Source organism: Neodiprion virginianus, chromosome 1, assembly GCF_021901495.1.
Source record: "Neodiprion virginianus isolate iyNeoVirg1 chromosome 1, iyNeoVirg1.1, whole genome shotgun sequence".
Classification (NCBI taxonomy): Eukaryota; Metazoa; Arthropoda; class Insecta; order Hymenoptera; family Diprionidae; genus Neodiprion; species Neodiprion virginianus.
The window spans coordinates 21,394,157-21,415,920 of record NC_060877.1 but is presented as its reverse complement, the minus strand read 5'-3'; the positions used below and the strand labels follow the sequence as shown (position 1 = coordinate 21,415,920).

At 39.4% G+C, this 21,764-nt stretch overlaps 1 protein-coding gene and 1 long non-coding RNA gene across 4 annotated transcripts in view; one reads left to right on the top strand and one right to left on the bottom strand.

Moving 5' to 3' along the window:
• Positions 1-132: 132 nt before the first annotated feature.
• LOC124299891 (uncharacterized) lies at positions 133-2,104 on the top strand. The gene is made up of 3 exons (XR_006907096.1): positions 133-692; positions 1,420-1,531; positions 1,907-2,104. It is a non-coding gene; the product is annotated as an uncharacterized LOC124299891 (long non-coding RNA).
• A 3,766-nt stretch (positions 2,105-5,870) lies between these two features.
• The window catches only part of LOC124299445 (sodium-coupled monocarboxylate transporter 1), a 77,184-nt gene continuing 61,290 nt past the window's right edge, over positions 5,871-21,764 (bottom strand). For 2 of the 3 annotated variants that reach the window (XM_046752626.1, XM_046752640.1), the window contains exons 2-6: positions 12,165-12,536; positions 10,726-10,900; positions 9,001-9,155; positions 8,112-8,252; positions 5,871-7,921 (exon numbers count right to left, since the gene is read on the bottom strand). In XM_046752626.1, coding sequence (XP_046608582.1) covers positions 6,793-7,921; positions 8,112-8,252; positions 9,001-9,155; positions 10,726-10,900; positions 12,165-12,520 — 1,956 coding nt within the window. In that variant the 5' untranslated portion in view covers positions 12,521-12,536 and the 3' untranslated portion in view covers positions 5,871-6,792. Of the gene's footprint in view, positions 7,922-8,111; positions 8,253-9,000; positions 9,156-10,725; positions 10,901-12,164; positions 12,537-13,629; positions 13,810-21,764 lie in introns of those variants that run through there. The other variant, XM_046752632.1, reaches the window with a different exon arrangement.

The following is a 21,764-nucleotide window of genomic DNA, read 5'->3' as shown; positions in this document are numbered from 1 at the left end:
TCGCGTCGCGGCGTCGTCGAGAGAAAACACAAGAGCTGCTTTCGGACGCGTTCAGGAATGTTTGGTAATACGAACGGAGAGGCTGATCGTGAGCCGAATGCTTGGAACTTTGTCGGGTCGAACGGTGCGAAGCGTTAACCGCACTGCTGCCCGGATACGATAACGCAACGTAACGGGGAACGCGTGTTGCCCTGCCATGCCGACGATAACACGACCTCCGTCACGGCGTTGGGTCCGCCTGTAATTACGCTTCGTATTAATCTATCATCCTGATATTGCGCGTGGGGAAAATTTTCCAGATATCCTGCAGAAACGCGGGCCATATAGGGTTCCGCGAAAGCCCGATAGAATTACCTTAATTAATTACATCGATGGTATGTGTGTGTATGTGTGTGTGTGTGTCCGTTTCGCGAACTGCTTTTCAGCCGGCGTGGTGGCTACGTCACCTTCCCAAAAATGCTCATCAATTTTTATCGAAATTCTAAAGGGAAACGGTAAATGAGCCAATTTCATAGCGAGCCGGGGGAAGATATGGATTCTAATGAAAATTGAAAACCTGAACAAGGATCAATTGAAAATTTGATGGAAGATGAGTAATGATGCGAAAAAAAATTTCATTCCGTCTGATAGATCGGCATAACTTCAATGATCGATGGCTGGTGATTAATGAACTAAAATCATCGTGAGTCGTAGTAAGTTCAATCTTTTATACATACCTACGTAAATATTTGAGATTTTTGGAAATAATTAGAAACTAACTGAAGCTGCGTAACGTGCGGTTTTCTTGTTGAATAAAGCGCTACCTCAGGTTCGAATCTTCAGCTCAATAATCTGTAGACAAAATTCTTTAGACATGAGTCATGGGTAAGAGATACGAGAACCGCAAGCATTTCTTGGACTTTTATCATGGAAGAGATAGACAGAAAAAAAAGGAAACAACAAAATTAAACGTGGTAATACGGTTGACATTCATTGAGAAACTATGTGTAAGAGAGTGCAGCCACAAGTTGCAAAATTTTCCATACTTTGCAGGTTGTAGTTAATAAAAAAAAAATGGTTTTTGACTCGGTCTGCCAAATCCATTGAGAAATTACGGGCAAATACAATCATTTTCTAAGACTTGGTGAGCTTCCAAGGCGTGAGAATTTTTAATAATGCCTCCTTTTAAGCAATATCGTATAATGACTTTGGACGATATTTGTACACGATGACCAGATTGGTTAAGGGGGGAACCCAGTTTAGACCGATCGAAAAATCGTCTTTTTTTTATTGCATGAATCGTTAGTATAACTATTGAAGAATATGTGGTCAAAATTTCAAAGCAAAATTCCCATTAGTTCGAATGCAATGAGCACTTAAGTGACCGCCCGTCGGTTCGGGGAAGAAGCGCACGGTAATTATAACGGAGCGGTCGCCCAGGCCCTTCTTTTCCAGCTACCTGCCTCAATACCGCTGTGCTATTGAATAATAGAATGACGCATATGAGCAAGAAAAGGGATTGCTATATGGTGCTGGAATAGCTGATTAACCGGTGAGCATTTTTTATAATTAATTACTGCCTTGAATTTCTCGTTTTCGCTACATTTTATTTCAAACGCGTTTTTCTGGAAACGACTTTTTTTCGACTTGCGTACATTCTAGCTCAAAAATTTATCGATCAATCGTTCTGAAATTTGGTGTAGATATTCTTTATTCAATTCCACGTGATACGAACCTAATTCGGGGATTATATTGTTATTAAAAATATATGTTTTTATGCAAGAAAGATGAAAAAATATAGTACAAAAACATGACATTGTGTTCAAACACCTCAAAAACATGCAATTTTCAATTTGTTTGATCAAAATTAGGTTCATATTATTAGAAAATATGTTTTTAATGAAAAAAAAAATCCTAATGATTACAGATAAAAATTGCGACGTCAGGGATGTACGCAAGCCAAATGCTCGGATGGCAATCGCCCATGGACTGCACGCGGTAACTCCACTATTTCCGGCGGAAATCATTAGAAAAAATTTCAAAGTGTACTTGAAAACATAAGTAAAATATCCTCCAAGTTTAAACATTTTGTGATTATTCCTTCCTGGTTAAAAAAATCATGAAATACAGCAAAATTTCGACCTCATAAACCGGTTTCCCCCCTTAAGAGAAAGACGCAACTATAATATAACGTAATACGAACCTTTTTGTTATAAATACTTCTATCATTTTTGGTATATTCCATCACTTAGAACGGGTTCACAGACTTTCATCGTAATCTCCGATAGTATTGCATACGGCAAAAAGTTTGAAACTATATTTTGCCATCAGATGTAAAATTATTTATTCATCAATCGAAGTGGAATCTCATTTATTTGAAGTTTTTCAAGGATTGTATTTTATAGGTTGGGCGTTTCACCCACGAGGGTTCTCTGTTGATTATTTTCACCCTATCTAATCAAAAGTCTGATCGGTATGGGTTTCATAATCAAAGACCACAGAGTGAAGACACTCCGAAATGATGCATGTTAACTTACAGGATCTCTCTTTATTTCTTATAGCAATTCGCTCCAGAGGTTCTGGTCAAAAAGCTACTCCTGTAGTTTCTTCTACATTTACCTTACAGTTCTAACTATCGTCTTGTTGTACCTGTTTGACTTTCATGTATTCAAAATTTACCGCGTGCTTTCGGCCTCCGATCCTCATGCTTCTGACTATCTCTGCTCTCTACTTAGACTATTAAGTAGTGTTTTTTTCTGCCCTTATTGTTGGTTTTTGTTTTGATTCTTGGTCCTTTGGTCCTTGGTTCTTTGTCCTCTAGACAGTTTAGTTGATTCCACATTCTCGAACCATTTTTCCACCAATATTTATCTTTATGGAGCAGTTTTACGTTTTTCCGACCTGTGGCATCACTACATTTTATCCACAAGGCTCCCCCTTCCCCTTCCTTTCCCTTTGCTTTTTTGAGTATCCTTCTTAAGTTTATTTCATTCCATTCGGACCGTCACTTCTCGATATCGTTACTTATATTGCCTAATAAGTACCAACCGTCTGTTTCTTCTTTAGCTGAAGCCTTTAGTCATTAAGTTTGGGATCTGTTTTTTTTTGGTTCTTAACACAATCCCTTCTTTCTGATGTATTATTTTTTTGTTACATTTTTTGTCATTCCATAGCTATATCGTTGTCATCCATCTCAGTGAACAGTTTGGTAGGTTTCACTGTCACTCAATTCTATCCTCTTACTGTTACATTTAGACTGTAACAACATCCAATTGCATCTATTGATTGGAAAATTTTGTGACATATTGAGAGAATAAAAGAGCAGATTCTACTTAAAGCTGCAGACAAAGATGGATACATCAGGTTTTTCGGTCAAATTTACTTCGTAAAATGCAGAATTTACTCCAAAATCTGCTACATTTATAGTAAAAAATGTAGTTGAAATGGGTATTTTTGACCAAAAACCTTGATGTGTTTCCTCTTTTCCTGCGGTTCTGAGTAAAATCTGGTCTTTCTTTCTCGCCGCGTAGGCGCATGCAGTATCAAAACGCAAATCTCGACTGAAAGATCAGTTGCGTTTAGTATAAACGAGAAAAACGAGCCCGTGTTCACTGTACTTCGAAGACACGAAAGTGAACTCAGAACATGCAATCGACGCGAATATCATATATTTTTCTTTGGGCACGCAGATATCCGGTGAGATTCCTGTTAACATTTTATCAAGTCAGCCAACATTCGAAGTTATGAAATTTTGGCAATCCAACCAGCATAATAAGGATTTGAAAGCGTTCTTATTTACGGAGAATTATTGAGTAATTTCTCCGGAGTTTCCCAAGTGTTACAGATTCAAGTCGAAGTGATTATGGCGACGTCTACTCCAAGCAGCTTGAGAATAAGATTATGATATTATGAATATTGAGACGAATAAAGACAAGGTAAATTGTTGAAAATAAATTGGAATTCTTATATTATCGATGAAATTTGATATTTCAAGATACCTGTTTGAATATTGAAACCGTATCGTCGATCGATCCTTGGAAGAAGGGCTTACGATCTGAGTGGGTGATCTTGAATCTTCTTCCGTATTCTAAGAGGGCGGGAGTTCCGTACTAGCTGGGTTTGTATGGCATTTTTGCACCTCCCTTCTTTGCAAGTCCTCGCTATTCAAATCAGATATTATCCATCGCGTCACGTCGATGCCGTCACAACCGACTACTGTTGGCAAAACTTCTTTAGCTCTATTTTTCGGATCGACAGCTTCTATCCCGAGTACGCGTAGGCATAACGGTATTATGGCTTTTTATCTGACCGTAAATGGAGAGAAAATCTTTTCGCGAACCCTTCGCACGGTCTTATACGCGTGGTTGTATATCAGTGAAAAAATTCCTCCTTCACTCCCTTTCTCGCTCTTTTGTACGCTCTCGCTTCACACCTTTCGGGCAGTATCTGTCTATCCCCAGAATCTTCGGCGAACTGAAAATCCTATCCCTTGCCTAGCTCTCTTATTCCCCGCGCCACCTCGTCGAAACCAGACGTTCCCATCATCTTCGTTCGCGGGTGGTTTTGCTCTGATTTGGAAGTATCACGATGTACGCGTACGTCTTTCGTTTTTATTCACAATACATTTCTTCGCCATCGAGTAAAGCATCGTGTACTTTTCTCGCTGATTCGTTTTTTCGTGTATTTGCACAAACACACACCCAGAGTCTGTATATAAGCTAGCAATAAATCACGTTATGAAGAACCCGATGAAATTGAGTTGTCGTTGAAAAAAGATTGAAAAAATAACAACAATAAAATTGTAACAAACGACCTGCGAGGCACCGCGGGAGGACGGATAATGCGCTTGGGAATAAATCATACACGCCGTTGCGCATTTGCATCGAAGAGAATGAATAATATATGTATAAACCTATGTATAAATCCATGAACTAGTCAGTAACAACTCCGAATCGCTCGTAAATGTCGTCGGAAAACGTCACGCGGTAAAGCTCGAGTCCGGTACGCGGGCATTTAACTCATGACGGGTGTTAACTTTTCCCCTCGCAATCAGAGGCTGGAGCATTTGAATTGTTCTGATTTGAGGGTTGCTGAAGCGATTCGTCACGGGTGTTAAGATAATACCAGAGAGGCTCGTAACACGAGTACTAAAAAACTCCGGCTCATGCCTACGTGCGTCTGTGTATAACGAGTAACGTAGTCCGCGTCAGGTACGCGAACTTGGAATCGGGGGAAAAAACGTATGAAATAACGTCACGGAAAAGATATATTACGCTGACATGTTTGAAAAATAAATTTCCTCTTTCACCTTCGCGAAGTGTGGGAGTTAACGAACCTCCGATACTGACGTGTCTCTCTCGAAGAAGAGAGAAGAGAGAAATACAACTCGCTTACACGTTGAGCGATGTAGGAAGACGCAGAGGTGACAACGAATTACTCCGGGTACGTCAAAGCGTTGCTACGACAGGCATTAAAGCGAAAGGGATCCCAAGCGTCAAAATCCGGTGAAAGTTGAAAATATGTAGCGAAATTTTCCAAGTTACCCGCAGGGCTTGTGGAAATCGTTGTGTTTTTTCTTTCGGTACGTGGCGCGTGCGTAACTCATCAGCTGATGAGCCATGTGTAGAAGTTGTCATTGGACGTCGTGAAAACAAAAGGCAATGAGCAGCAGTGACTCGTAGCTCAAGAGAACAACGGTCAGTGACGATGGAACCCGGTCGTGATTAGAGGCAACGCCTCTCACCGTGATAACGCGTGAAAAGTGATATGGCGATAATGTAACGCCATTAGTGTGAAAGTCATACGAAGACTTTATGAAAGTATGTAATTTAATAACAATGTGATAATGTAGTCGCGTGTATGTGGTGCGAGAGAACTTGAGGCGATAATAATTAACCGTTTAGTTTTTATTAAATGAAATATAGAAATTTATTTACAGAATATTACCCATTTGTACACGATTGATGGCGTTTAAAAGTCAAACACAGCAACTTAAACCATGATACCGACAATGTAGCCAGTGGAACAACAGCATGATTTTCATCGTCATTATATTGATCTGGGCTTAGAGGTAAACTCATTTTTTTTCATTGCTGGATTGAAATTGTTGGTCTTTGTGTGCCTAACTATAAAAAAAAGCACTGACCATGTTGCACTCTTGCGAATGTGTGAAATTGAACATACTAGCCGCACATCATTAATACTACTAACATAATTCTAGTCTAGTTTTCCAAATTATTTACAAGTGTTCGCAGGCCAGATAGTCAATCATGCGTTCATCGCTCACTATGGTCAGTCGCAACCGTACATAACTTTTCACACTTTCTCGTCTTTTGATCGATCGACATGCCTTTTGCATTGTTCATTGTTTTTACACATCGTTTAAGGCCTTGAGCACTTTCACACAATTGTCCGTCACAATCTTTTGCGAAACCTATCGACATGTAATACTAATTTGTTACGAAACAATACACAGTGCGCTCGTACACAGTGGTTACTTAAGTCGTTAAAGTCAGTTTACGAACGAAAATCATTCGTGTCCATTCACTCATTTGATTCTTCGTTTGCCTCACGTTCGAAATTCACTTTTAGGGAAATCATAATCGTTATTCTTTACTCTATTGTCAAGTCACCTCTCCGTAGGCAGTTGAAATCGTGTATCTTTTTGATAACGATTCTCCAACGCAGGTATGAAGGATATGAGTTTTCAGTAATTGCCGGTTTATTTTTTGATACAAAGACCTGTTTGTCTCACGTCCATTCAAAGCGGGTCGAAGAAGCGTAAAGCACCCATGTACTGTCAGACTCTCAACTCTACAGCTTTGTGCTCTTTGATACTTCGTTTGTCACGTCTAAGGATAAACTCTTGAGGGCATTCAATTTTTTAACGTAACTACCGTCCAGTTCGGGCCTTCCGTTGGCTTCGAGCGACTCGTTGGGTCCCAGTTTTCCCCTTGGTTCCTGCACCGCTTCGTTGGACGTCGCCTGACTGCAGCCTCCAAGCCTCGAGGTGCTGGCATAAAGCCTCTTTCGGCCAGGAAGCATTCTCGAGAATTTCACCGCCAGGGGATGAAGCAAGTGCTCCTCGTACCTGTCGGCTTCGTCGTCGGCGGTAAGAAGGCTCACGACTGTTCCAACAAACACCGTAATGAAGCTACCGATGAAGGCGTAGTACATGTAGGTTATGCTGTACAAGTAAGTTAACCCATCCAACGGTTCTGATGCGAATTCACTGATCGTTGCGACGGTAGTCGTGGCGGACGTAGTGCTGATTTCTTGTGGAATAAGATCCAAAATGGCACCAGGCCTCATGATGTGATCGGAGAAGCTGTTGTTGTGGCATCCCGCGTCAGAAAGCGGAAGCGTCTCGACCGTCTTGCTGACTGTCAGACTACCGAAAGTTATCCAGAGCGTGATCACGTGGCTGGAGATCATTCCGGCTGCGGCACCCTTCCAGTTAGCACAAGGGACCAACATAGCGAGGATGAAAACTCCTAGCAATGGCCCGGAGGTCGCCGATGTCATCAGCATCGACGATTCGATCACGCCTGAAAGCATTCCCACAAGGAAACTGACTCCCATGATCACGAAGCCGTAGAGTATGCTCAAGAATTTAATGATGTTCAACTGCTGGGTGTCTTTGAGGTTGCTCAGTGCGGGTATCTGGCTGAAGAAATCTTCCCAGGTGACCGTTGCCAGAGAATTGAGGTTCGATACCGCCAGGCTAAGGGCACTATTGAACAATGTCGCCATGACGAGTCCTAGGAGACCCGGAAGGTATACGAACTTGTCTTCGACATAAAAAGGCAAGATTTCGTCGAATTTTGATATGTAGCCGCGTGTCAGCGGGTCGCAGTCCGCGTAGCTCGCAAAGATAACCATTCCAACTACCCAGGACAAGGAAAAGAGTACCGTTATCACCGGAATGTTCGCCATCATTGTTCTAAAACAAAATTACGAATAAATTAGCTTCTCAAATGACAAGTTAAAATTCAATCCGGACGAACTGCATCGACCACTACAATTAGTTGACTCAATATTTGGACCAGAAGTTTTTACCACCCAGCGTAAATTACCACGAAAGGGTTTGTAATTTCCGGAAATTGGCACTAGTGAGAGGCGAATGCACTTACTTGGTCACTTTTCTCTTGCTACTCATGCTGCAATATCTCTGGACGAAGTTCTGCTGGCATCCGAAAATCGATAGACTCATGAATAGCTGTCCTACCACAGCTGAAACCGTAGCCACACGTACAGTAGGGTCTAGATTGAAGCTGGAATGGACGAAGAAAAAAACATTAGAATCTTACCGTGGGGTGCACAATATTAAATACTATACAGTCTCAATGCGTCGAAAAACCCCATGCAGTATCTACAAGTCCAAGTCGTACGGCTTGAGGTGCATGACAATTTTCTGTATAACTACTCTTACGAAATTTGCAATTATCGAGAAAATAAGGAATTTCCATTGTTTGGCATGAATCCAAAACACAGTGGACGATTCAATTCAGTAATAAGATATTCCAAGAAAACTGTTCACGAAATTAATAGTTCAAAATAACTGGCTATTTACTAGAGGACGAACAGCAAACTCAACGGTGCATGCAAAGGGCCCAACAATTCAGCCAAACGGAATGCTTCGCTATTTCACACCATGCGACATATAAGAACTTCATTTGTCGTTTTATCGTCACAGGACTGTGATCAAGTCAAGAGTAAATATAAGCTGGAAGCCTTTATTCGATAGTGAAACATTCCACATGAAGGGCGGAAAGTTTGATGGCTGATTCTGAGACTAAGAAATGTGTGGTGTTGAATTTACTTTGTTTGTACTGGAGGTATATTCAAAATGTTGGAGTGAACTGTATAGAAATTATCTATACAGCTGGCTAATTTCATTTATTGTTTGAATTAGGTATTTGTCAATATTGAAATGAGGCCCCATGTTGCATATCCGAATGAATTTTGTAATGTATCAAATTTTATTCCGTTGTATGCAAGGGTGAGAGACAGAAAACTTACTCGAAGAAATCAAGACGTCCTCTTTCGGCGGTAATATTCAGTACAGCGCCAACTCCACCCACTTCGAAGACACCTTGCATTATCATAGCAAGGCAGATGCCAATCATCGTTAGCCCCTGAATGACGTCACTCAAAATGGCAGCCTTTAGCCCACCCTGAAATGCAAAAGAGTTGGTTATTCGGGCTTCGACTGACTGGCGTCCTAATGTTTATATTGAAGAACATTTTCCATGGTCTATTTTCTTAAATCTTAACAATGTTTATTTCCTACCATCGGCAAAATATACTCGCAGCGTTACACTTTGAATATCACGTTGACTCTCGAACAGTTTTTGACACTATATTACCATATCATGCATCAGGGGTGTTGTTAAGTCCAGACTGTATCGCGTAATTCGAATAATATTTACATGGGTAAGAACGTAATGTTGTAATTGTGTTCCTGTGGAACTAAATTGTACAATGCCAGTTTAATAGTTTTTCGTAATTTCCGTATGATTTCCTGGTAAATAAACCGGTTTTGAGCCTGAAGATATCAAAGATAAAAAAAAATAAAAAAAATAAAAATATCGTTAGAATTATCATTCGCGTGCAAATCAACGAGGTTTGAATTTAATTGGTTCTTCCAGACGAATGAATATTACACGTGTAATCCAGATTCGACAAACGGGCGAAAACTCATACCCACTGGATCGAAATGTTCTTCGAACCGTGCAACTGGTTAGATAGTTTTTACACGTTAGCGTATATATAGTTGGGAACTGCAGCTCGATTCGTCATAAAATGAAGTCTCTTCGAACAGTCTTGCCGCTAGTACCTACGTACCTATCTACGCTACCGTCTACCCTCGACTATACCCCGCCTTTTCGCATTCTTCGTTTTCCTTTTAACTGTCATTAAAGATCTCACTCCGTATCTACCGGTGCTTGAGTCACCCGTTCTGCATTTAACGATCAGAACATACATTTGTGTCGTGTACGTGACTTGAAATTTTCACCTTTATCTACTACATACTCCCTTGAATGAATCGTCCTCACATCGTTTCCTTCGTGACAGTGGAATCCATGCCCTTTTCTCAGAGACAATGTTGAGTTTATCGTGCATATAATAAGAGATAAGATAGCTACCGATGGTACTCGAGTAATTATCACCCTCCATTTTACGAGAAATGTATGCAACGAATCCGGAGTTAAGGCTTGTACACTCAAAAGGTAATCGTTACAAGTGTTAGGCACTGATTCTTGAGTAATTAAAACATGAATCTTGTCGTGTTTTCGCACGGATCAATTTGATTAGCGGTGTTTGCCTAGTACTTAGAATCGCTACATGTGTGCATAATCACGGTAGGCATTACAGGCTGAAACGCGTGGAACCAATTACTCGTGATATGAATATTAATTTCTATGAATTTTCAGCACCGTTTACCTACGTCTATTTCAACGACGTGACGATGAACAACAAAGTCCTTAATCAGTTTTAGCCCTGAAGCTGCAGAATCCATCCTATGACTCAGGATTCGTATATTTGAATTCTGACAGTGAGATATTCTGCACGAAAACCGCGAGTGAAGAATATTATTCTACGGTGTTGACACGAAGTGCAGGCATTTTACGTGCGTTATTACAAAGTGGGTAACACTTCAACCCTGACACGATGATATGTAAAAATCTGTTGTATATGCAACCGAATCGGTACTGTGGAATGCAATCGATATTTCAACATTACCATGACAGTGAACACAACAGCGATCATCGTGATGGCAATTATGCTGGCCCAATAAGGAAGTCCGATGACCGTCTTCAGGGCTACACACGGAGTGAACACAGTCACTGCCAAGTTCAGTAGACTACGAATGACGTAGGAGAAGCTGGCGAGACAGCGCACTGTTTTAGAATTGAACCTGCAAGGGTAAGCATCAGTTAAAATAACTGCATCATGTACGTGAAATGACGAAGGCAGCATGATCGGTGATGAATTTGGTTGTTCGGTAAATGTTGGTGGCTTATTTCGGTTCAAACAATCGTATAGACAAGGTTATATGGATCTTTGTATTCCAAATTACGCACATAGTTCCTCATCATTTAATTAATGTCGATTCAGTTAACTCATTCATAAAGTATGTGAACATCTGTCAGGTGATTGCGTAGGTGACGATACACCAGACAAAATGGGTGAGCTAATATATTCAGAATAACACTGTCTGTCAGCTGTAGAAATACATCTGTTCTAATATTACGTCTTTCAACTAGAATACTTCTTACTTGCCTAGGCTTCCAAATTCAAATACTTTGTTTACTATTCGGCTTTAATATTTACACTGACGAAAATTTCTTTACATATCGCTACTGGAAAATTCTGGATAAATGGGTATTATGACTGTAATGGTTTGAATATTGTTGAATTCACAAGAAAATATGGTACATGTAACAAATTAGTGTAATTGTAGCTACCGATTTCACATTTTCTGCTTATTGCAACGTTAAATTTGTTTGCTCACAATTAATTCAATAGATTTTTTCAGCTGGTCAAGGCATTAATATTAATCTATTTTTACACCAACATCAAATACACCAAAATCGAATAGTAACGAGAAAATATAGTACTAGTAACCGTTATCAAAAATAAATAGAGCACAACAAATTTTCTAGTCACAACACAAAACTAATTGTCAGTTTATACCCAAAACTATAATTTTTTTAGCCATCGTGAAAAATGAAAACATTTAATGACTATTCGGTAATGTGAACTATAAATTTCTCATGCAATCAATGTGGCTTTGCTGGATTTATTTCGATGTCTGGTGAAAACCGAATTTCAACTACCTGTTACTTTATGTCTATAAAGTATTGCCGATAGTCACATCTTTAGTGTTAAATTTCAATGCGTTGAAATTGTAAATAGGCATAATGCAATCTAAGTTGTGTTAGAGATTTGAGCTAGCTTTGAACGCATCAATTTGGCAAGAATTAATGGATCCCATTTTTTTCGTCACAGTCCAGACTGGATATGATACGTTGTAAAGACCCTACACATGCACTAATTGTGTAATCATGTAACTTGACAATGCTGCCAGCTGATGATGATCAGCAGCCGTCAGTGCTCAGTGTTGATAAAATGTTATTGTTGTTCGTCGTATCGCAATGGAGGAAGTGACTGCGGTTTACCTCATATCCAAGTACTGGTACACCGAAGTGATTCCAAGATTGTAGTAAACTGGTACAAAAATGAAACAGACAATGGGATACGCCAACACCATTCCGTAAAGAGTCTCCCACATCGCGCTGCCTCGGTAGTAGAGCTCGGAAGGATATCCGAGAAAGGAGCGGACTCCGAGTGTTCCTCTTGCTATGGACAACATCATGGCTGCCATGGAGACAGTTCCAGTCGCAAACACGTAGTCAGCCTTCGTTTCCTTCTTTTTTGCACGGAATCTTCCCCACAAGGGTATGAGGAAGGAGGCAATAATACAGACGGCGAAGACCAGGTAGTCCACTACCATTGCTGATGCTTCCATCGCCATCTCTGGGATCTCTTTTCTGAAAACAGAACAAATGGGGATAATGATACGTTCTTATCAAACATTCTTTCAGGGTGTCTTCCAATTTTTTCAACAGATTTTAACAGACTACAGAATGCAGAAACGGCAAAGTTGGTGGTACACGATATTCCGTGCGGACAACAATGGCAAGAAATAATATCTGGAGTTGAGAGATTGTTGGCTCTATTAATGTAATGGAGCCACGGAAAGCAGATATTCTTTGAACCAAGATGCAAATCGTTTCGTATATTATCATGAATGATTTCTTGGTAAAATTTAATACCAGCTTGAAGTTTGTAATCACTTACGAAGCTTTCTTGGGCTGATCGCACGAAAGATCCCAGAAGGTACTTTTGTAACTTTTGAATAGCAATTTTCTTTACAATCTAATTCATGATGAAAGGCACGTGCTTCTGTGGTCATGTAACAGCGGTGCCCACTAATCACTTGCTTGTTGAATCGAATAAATTTTTGCCAAGTTCAAACACCAAGGGAGCTCAACGGAAATCAAATGCTAACGATGAAACTTTAAGGACATTTCAGTTCCATGAAAATAAAAAAAGTAGTTGGGTCATTGCAATACTGATGATTTATTTCAGCTTCAAGCGATAATTTAAAGCAAAAACATTTTGTTTTTCGTGATTTTCAAATTTTTTCGTTGATTTGTTCATCTCTAAAAATCACGAGAGTATATGGAAAAACAGTGTGTAAAAATTTTTATCAAACAATCACAGACTTGGGTGTTACTGATGGTATCAAATCAGTGCAATTACTTCAAATACTGCAATATTTATGGAAAACCATATTAAATTTTGAAATATATACCAGAAAAAAAAAAAATACGTGACAATCTATTTTTCACGAATGCTTATGGGATACATATGTAGAGACAAAGGATTCTTTGAACAGAAAATCGAGGCAGTAAAAAAATTTCAGTTGTACTCAGATTTCATATGTGGAAATATCTAAATTCCCACAGTTATTAAAAAATGTACGTGGGAGCAAAAGGCGAGAAAACATGAAAAAATATCCACACTAGGTATATGTCGAATAAGATTCTGTCCAAATCACAATGATATATGATCACTGACCTGTTGGGTTATCAGCGACAAATAATTTTCTACGAAAATGTGGTGATTATTGGGTCTGGCGATCTGAAGTGAGACTGGGTGAAACTTGGATATAGTGGGCTGGTGATTCAATGTGTGTATATTGTATGACGTGATCAACCAAGAAATTGTAATGCCACTCGATCGAAGAGCCGTCACGAACTGGCTCCACACATGTTCGTTGCTCTTTTTATATCATTATGCTGCTCTCGCGACTCCTTATCTTAATTGTTCGTCATCTCCACTGTACAAGCGATGTGGTATAATCCTTGGGCCCTTCGATCGAGTGGAAGGGGAACGGAAAAGAATTCATGCTCCTAATTATTCACAATTTTTTCTTACGATAAAGCATCCACGTTTTTCGACATTTTCAACATTTTTAGCAAATTTATGAAGCGCCAGTCCCAAGCATTCAACGCTGTTTTTCTTCTCATTAAACATTCCAAAGGAAAATTCCACTATAGTTGCGAGTGTACAACTGTGCGACTCAAGAAGATCGATGCGCGTCTTATTTCGACTCTGCTTGAGTAGTTTTTTGCAACAAACGATCCACCAAGCCAATCCTCACCATTATCAAGTTAGGGATAAGTTTTACACTGTTGAAAATGTCATATCAGCAATTGCCTCTAAAAGTTCACGCGTTTCGAAGCAGAAGATTCCAATTTCTTATGGATTTGGGAACTTCTCTCCGCAACCGCAGACATGGTTTCAAGAAGACATTGATTCGCTGGTCAATCCAAGTGCCATGACAATTTTGTGATGGCTTGCGCGCGCATAGCTCAGATTTTCATTGGATGAGTGTGCAAATGTTAGTGGACCAATGGACCCATCACAATGAATATTGAAGGTAAAGCTCATCACATGGGGTTTGACTCGTTTTATTAAAGTACCCAATCATGCCCGGTGTTCCCTTCCCTCCAATGCCAACGTATTTTGAAGTGGTGGCAATAGGAATTGGGCAATCTTGTGCTTAACCTGGATTAAGATTAGCCGTCGAACGCCAGGGATTACGCAATGCTTATGGGGATGCTAAAGTTCGGTAACCCATAGGTTCAGAAATGTGGAATAGCTTCTGATCAAATCAAGTCCTCCAAGGCCAGACCGATTTTCGTTTCCGGGAAGTTGAAACGCGCAAGAACTGACCAATCGAACTAAAGATGAATTGGTTCAGATATTTCATGTGAAAATTACTGATACTTTCCAATGGTGATAGTATTGAGTAGACTGAGCAGAGGACACTGCTCAACTTAGCCAAGGTGATAACTGAAAAATTTATCTCGACCAAGAGGTCTGTTTCTCAAGTCACGTGCTCAGCGAGAAAAGCTGGAACTCTTTACGGGGACTTGGTGCTCTTTGACACGAAGAGCTTCCATTCTCCTGGAAGTATCTTCTGAGAAGATTTCCACGCATGCTGCATACGAATTCTGATGTGAAGGGTAGAATCTCAAAGGGGTGCCCCCTCTCTCCGCGTCGTATCTTCAAACGCTGTCATCCTCCGCCACCTTTCACCCCAATATATGCTCGAAGTTCCCCTGGGGCATCTTCGGCTAAGTTAGCTTGCTACTTAGCGAGCGCAGATCCTACACACGTGCATGCAGGACGTATCGTGTCTTCGCATCTTGAGCACCAAGAGTAGTTTTCATTCCCGCTTATATTGCCAGCGGCAACAATCATAATCGACCAAATAGTGAGCAGCTGTTCACTGAAATTGTGGGTTGATTGAATCGAGTGCGTTTGTGGTCCAATGAATTAATGGCAGCACAATATACAAGGATAAGATTACAATTTGTACATGTAATGAGTCTGTGTTACTTTTTACTCTCTGCTTTATCCCCGAGGTAAAAAATTAATTGACCTCTGCAAGATGATGTGCACGTGAGTTTGTTTCTTCGATCGTACAGGTCCGGCCATCGCATACGAAAAACACGTTACGCGAGTGTTGAATTAACCGTTGATATTACTTTCAGAGTTTACTGAATTGAGGATATTGGTGGTTTACAGTTCGTTATGGGGAACCGTTACTGACGCTGAGTCTAGACAATATTATGAATTGATTATGTTTAATGTACCACTGTAAAAATGTTGTACAAATGTATAGCATACACAAAGTCAAAGCATACTTCCAATGTTACGGATTTTTTTAAAAACACTGAACAAAATTTTTAATTTTCCTTCAGAGTGTACAGAAATCTACAGTCCTGTTTTATTTGTAAACTGATTTTGTTCATTCGAAAAGAGCTTTTAAAAAAATAGATGTGTTTGAAATATTATTATAATAATTCCACTAGTTTCACATATTGTAACTATTTAAGCTCAAAGCAAATAAGACTGATTTTCGACGGAAACTAAAAAAAAAAACTACCGTTTATTTTTAATTTATTCTCAAAAAAATGTTAACTGAGGTATGTGTCCCCTTAATCTGCACAGGGCTACCAAACTTCATCTTCTGCACTTTTGCTGTGTGAAATGAATTCAACGTTGTTCGTACGTCACTTACTTGAGAAAATAGCGAAACTTGCCGAGGGAAAACTATTTTCTGTGACGTCACTGCGATGTTATAAATGCACGGTTCGATACACACACGAGTCAAGAAATCCCTGTACGTATACATGTCATAAATCCGTCAAAAGCCCTAATATTGTTTAGTTTTTATAAGCACAAAGTAGTCGAGTTTATGACGAAGGTAGCGCAGGTAATATATTATTGGATTAGGTGTTTTCTCTGAGTTTGGTATATCGACAGTAAATTCTGAATTTCATCAGTGATTACGTAAAATGCATCCATCGCTGATTTGTCAAATACATGTCAGTGAATCGTGAATTAAACAATCTCACCATTGCATCGTATACAACCGTTAAAAATGCCCCTGTTTGTTGCTCGAATGTTGTGTACACAAGCAACCGTTTTTTTAATATTCGTTAACACAAATTACGATTACAAGGAGAGTATCAGACTTCCGAATCAACAATTTTTCTGAAATTCCAAGGGTTCTTTTTTGGCCAAAATGTGAAACTTCTGATGCTCAGTTCCACCCATTTGGCTTTTCTTTGCTCAACTCACAATGAATCAGGTTGTCGAAAATTTGCATTTTAAACTTCAATATGCTTCTGAAATGATAATATATTCGTTCACAATTGAATATATGAGAGCCTGTAATCGAAACTAAAATAGAGGGCAACGAAAGTTAATATTCAAGACGAAAATACACGATAGGTTTCGTTTATTACATATAACGGCATTTGGCTCATCGAATTGCTAATTTAATAAGTTTTCACTGTAATGAAGAGAGGTAGAATGGATAGAACTACAGACCAGAAGCTCTATATTTTGGGCCAAAGAAGCACGCTTAAAAGTTTCAACAGAATCCTTGATTGGAAACTCTCACACTTTCCGTGTAAGAAATTTTTTTAAAATTATGAGTAAATAGTAAAACGATTGAAACAAATCCGGAGTTTCATAAAAACAAATAAAATAAAATCGATAGTAACGAAGTACATGGTACAAAATAATCATGGTGCTCCTGATGGTTTTTATTCCTTTACACATTTGTCTTCTCTTCAACTATATACCCTGGCAGTGCAGCCAATAAACTTAGCTTAAGAACACTGCGTAATAAGAAAAAAGAAAACATTTTTGTTGATCTTGTTGTAACACGGATGAACATTTTTTAGATTATGTTCCATCCTTAGGGCGTTGCGATCTCGCAGCGAGAACTCGGTATCCTTTTGAGAAGCTTCGGGATCTTAAAGCAATGCCACACGCTTGTCGTGTACAGATACCGTTTTCATACCTTTGAACACATGCCAAGAATAAGCATAAAATACTAAAAAATAACATCGATAGATCACCTCAATCCTCTAAAGATTCGCGATGAGCAAGATGAACATTTTTGCCACAAAATTCCGATCGTAGGCTAATCCAAGAGATAAAGAGAGCCGCATGTATGAAGGCAAAGCGAGTGTTTTCGAAGAGCACGTGACAGCCAAGCACTCGCATGTTTGTCATTTTGTGTTGCAAGATAAGTGAATTAATTACACTTCATTTAGCAGAGTATTCCAGAGATAGCCTCGTAAAAAGAGGTTATCTAAACACGTCTCGGTACGATTAAATCGTTCGATTTTACAAGAAAATTTTACCATACCTTCCATCGTTAAGATTAACTCTGTGCACATAAATTTGATAGATAAAATCCGAATGCCGAACCACTTAAAGATTATCGATGATGATTGAAAGTAGATCGATTTGGTGGCTGAAAATCGGCACTACTGTTACTGAAACACTTCTGTATTCGTAGCCGTTAAAATAAATCTAAAATATTTGGCCCCCGTTCAAAAATCTCTTTTCACACATCAACGGGAACTCTGATGCGGAATGGAATCAATCGAAAGGAATAATTCAATGCAGTTTAAAATCCGATTCGATAAACGAATTTCGAGGTTGCGCACACACAAAACTGCAGCGGCGTTTACTCAACGCCAACGATTTCACCGTCTCATATATGTATATGTATATCTATACGATATATCACATACCTTTATACATATACGTATACATATCACCTATATTCATAATACATGTATAGTGTTTTTCAACAATCCTGAACCGTTGCCGTTCGGATCCCTGTTCCGACATCCGTGAGCGAATTGTTCGTTCGATAATGCCAACGACGACCATAAATTTTACAGCCAAAATCTAGGTACCCGACAATGGCAACGCCGGCTCTCTCTCTCTCTCTCTCTCTCTCTCTCTCTCTCTCTTCAGCTCGCCTCGTTGTCTGCCGGTACTGGTTTACGTGCAGGTAATCAAAGTCCAATCAATGAAATCTGAAACGACAGAACTGTCCACTGCACAACTGTATATGGTTACACGTGAAATCCGAAGCAGAACACGGCAGCATCTGCATCGATTGTCCAGCAATCGATGTTCCAACCCATTTCGCGCAAGGTGATTCGGTTATACCAATTGATATTATATCGGGTAAGGTTAAATTGAATGAGGTTTGGCTCGGACGAGAAAAATTCCGTCGTCCGTTTCACAGAGAATCCGATCGAATGTACTTCTTGATTTAACGTAACGCAAATTATAAGCCGATTACAATCTCAACAATTCTCACCTTTCAGTTAAGCCGATCGTCAATCCATACATACGCGTATACAACGTTAGCGCTATTGCTAGAGCAAGATCTTGACTTGTTTCTTAGCAAAAGATTAATCACCTTTCTCTCTTAGATACCGTGCGAGAAAATCACCACTGATCGAGTAAATTACAAAGGTATCTAACGATGCCTTTGATCATAGTCTGGCCGCATGATTACACCCTTTATGAATAACGAGTGGTAATTATCCGGCGGTGATTCCTCTCTTGCGGCTATTGTCAGCTATTTGAAAGACGGGCTTACCCAGAAACTTAGTTGTTTGCACAGGGTATAATCTCCTAATGAAACACTATTCTTGTAGTTATTCCTTGATCGACTTTTCAAGCGCAACTATACGTACATGTATGCAAGATCGCAAGACATAGGATTATGTCACTTCAGTATACCTATCTATTGAATCTTACATCTTTAGAGCAAAAATAGTTTTAACACAACAAGTCATATCGATTGCTACTCAACTTTTCCGTGTTAGATTATGAAATTGATCAATAAACACGCTTCGCATACGTTCATGTATTAAAAAAAAAACATACGACTTGTAGACAGTGCAATTTTCAGTACATAAGAACTTTATGCGCTGGACTAGGCTTCGAGTTACTTCATGCATTCGGAAGACTAATAAGCCAATACTTCAATTGACGAGACGAGCTTTATGTACGATTCCAAATGAATGCGCATGACTTCTTTTATCTTCAATTGGCTGCTTGGATGCACGTGAGTAGATTCAAATGGTTTCACATGACATCGAGTATGGTTGACCCCTTGTTCAAGAATAAAAAGACACTAACACCTAAGTCGTAATTAATTTCATCGTATAGTGGGAGTATCAGCGACAATCGGGCTATTTTCAATTAGGATCTGTTTAAAAAATAGCCCAATGCCCATCTCGGGAAGTGCTGCTAAGGTCGGTGAGGAAGAATTTTACAGCTAGGTTTTGCAAAATCTACAGGGCTACAAATCATACTGTTAAAATTGCCAAGTATGAGAGATCAAATATGAATGACACTGCCGCGCTACGGAAATTAGGAGAGTTCCAAGGATTAACTGGCGAACATTGACATCGACGAAAAAACTAGAATGTAAGTTCCTGCGAATGTTTAATTTTCAGTCATCTGCAGACTTTTTTTCCCATAGGAATCTGGTGCGCAAACTACCAAATCACGTTGGTCATGTGCTTTGATCTGTCGGACTTTTGATTTCATTCAAATTAGCTGAACTGTGAGACGAATACATTATAAAGCTTGGAAAAATTGTTCATGACGTTTACGCCATTGTCGCCAAATTTCTCTCCGTCTTTTTGCGACAAGGCGATTTGTAATTTCTTCTACACCCGTCTTTCTCCTTGATTAAGACCTTGGGAATTGGTCCGCAGATATTGCGGCTGCAAAATAACTTATTGAGCCAAAGTACACTATTCGTGGTTAAGACGGTGAGTGAAAAAAGACCGAGAAAGTTCTGCGACTCGGAGAGACAAATTTCGCAGAGCGCAACACCACTGGATTCACCATAAGGCAGTCGTAAGCTCAGTATAAACCAATTCCAGGGGATTCTCGTGATTAGAGGGGAGGAGCCCGCGGCTATTTGATCCGATCTTCTCGCGGATCTTGGACAGAAGGGTTTATGAGGAAAGAAAGATGGAAAACATTTGGCAAAAGATTCTCAAGAAAATAGTACGTTTCTGATGATTGTTAAATCAAGTTTATTGGATCGGCTGTAATTATAAGCTATTTCTTTCTTCAATTACGAATATCTGTTAGATATACTGACGTTAAATTTCCTTAATTTCCCCGGGAATTGCTACACTGGACTACAGTTATTTTGTCTTACATTGAAAAATGTAAATGAAAAAATATTTTTCATGTTCAAGAACTTCCTCGAGTAGCTTGAACAATCGAAACGCTTATTCGACATTTATTAGTAAAAATTTCCCAATTCAAAGTACACTTTATGTAAGAATGTAAATTTTGTTTCTATTCACTAATAATTTATAATTTTTAAGCGTAAAAAATAGAAAAAATGTTGTGACTATCAAGAATGTTGCAAGCTGAAAATTTCATGTTCGTGTATTTTTTTCCTTACAATCATCTGGCATTGCGCAAGAAAAAAATATAAAATCGCTAATACATTAGCAAATGTACAATATACTTAAAGGTATGTATACGTTGCGCTTATTTCATTGCCACAAATGAACTGCAATTTGTGCAACTGCGACATTATATTTTTTCAACGTCTTTGCGATTTCTTATATTTCCATACAGTCGAACGTATTGAAACAATACAAGCTGGCCGAGTTTGTGTATTCACAACTAGATTTTGTCCTGACGTAAGTCTCGTTTGTAAAAATGTTTGTAACAGTATCTGTAAAATTCTGTCTCGTCGCCCGCAGATGCACGGGAAACATGCATAATAACTTGGTAATGATAAGGCGATGCTAATTCGTTGTTTACATTGGTTTTACGGTGAACGATCTTACCGCAGGATCAATGCTAATGTTTGTTTCTCACTTAACGTCGGAAAACTGTTTTAACGCATGACGCACATTAGCGATAATCAAATACACGCACACATGTGTTTCGCGTAATCTTATCGGCCTACAGCTGCACCACGTGCTTCGTATGAAAAATCTTCGACGGCGAGCACGTGCTTATTGCACCGTGGCGATAAACGCCTTCGCGCTTCGCAATTCCCGTCTCTTTCATATCAGGGTTGTCTCGAAATTCTGTTTGTTCAGGACACGACACATCAGCTGTATAGAAGCAGGGAATACTATTTTACCTTGACCACAGTGAACGCTGAAACAAGTCCGTTATTCAGAGGTGTAGTAACCATGCACGGAGAGAAATTTTTACTTCCGATTACCGCTCAGTCCTTAACTATTTTCATTTTTTACCACGATCGAAAAACATAGTTCTAGGTACGAAATGAAAATTAGTTTTGTAGCTGTTATCAGAAAGTCTAGTAT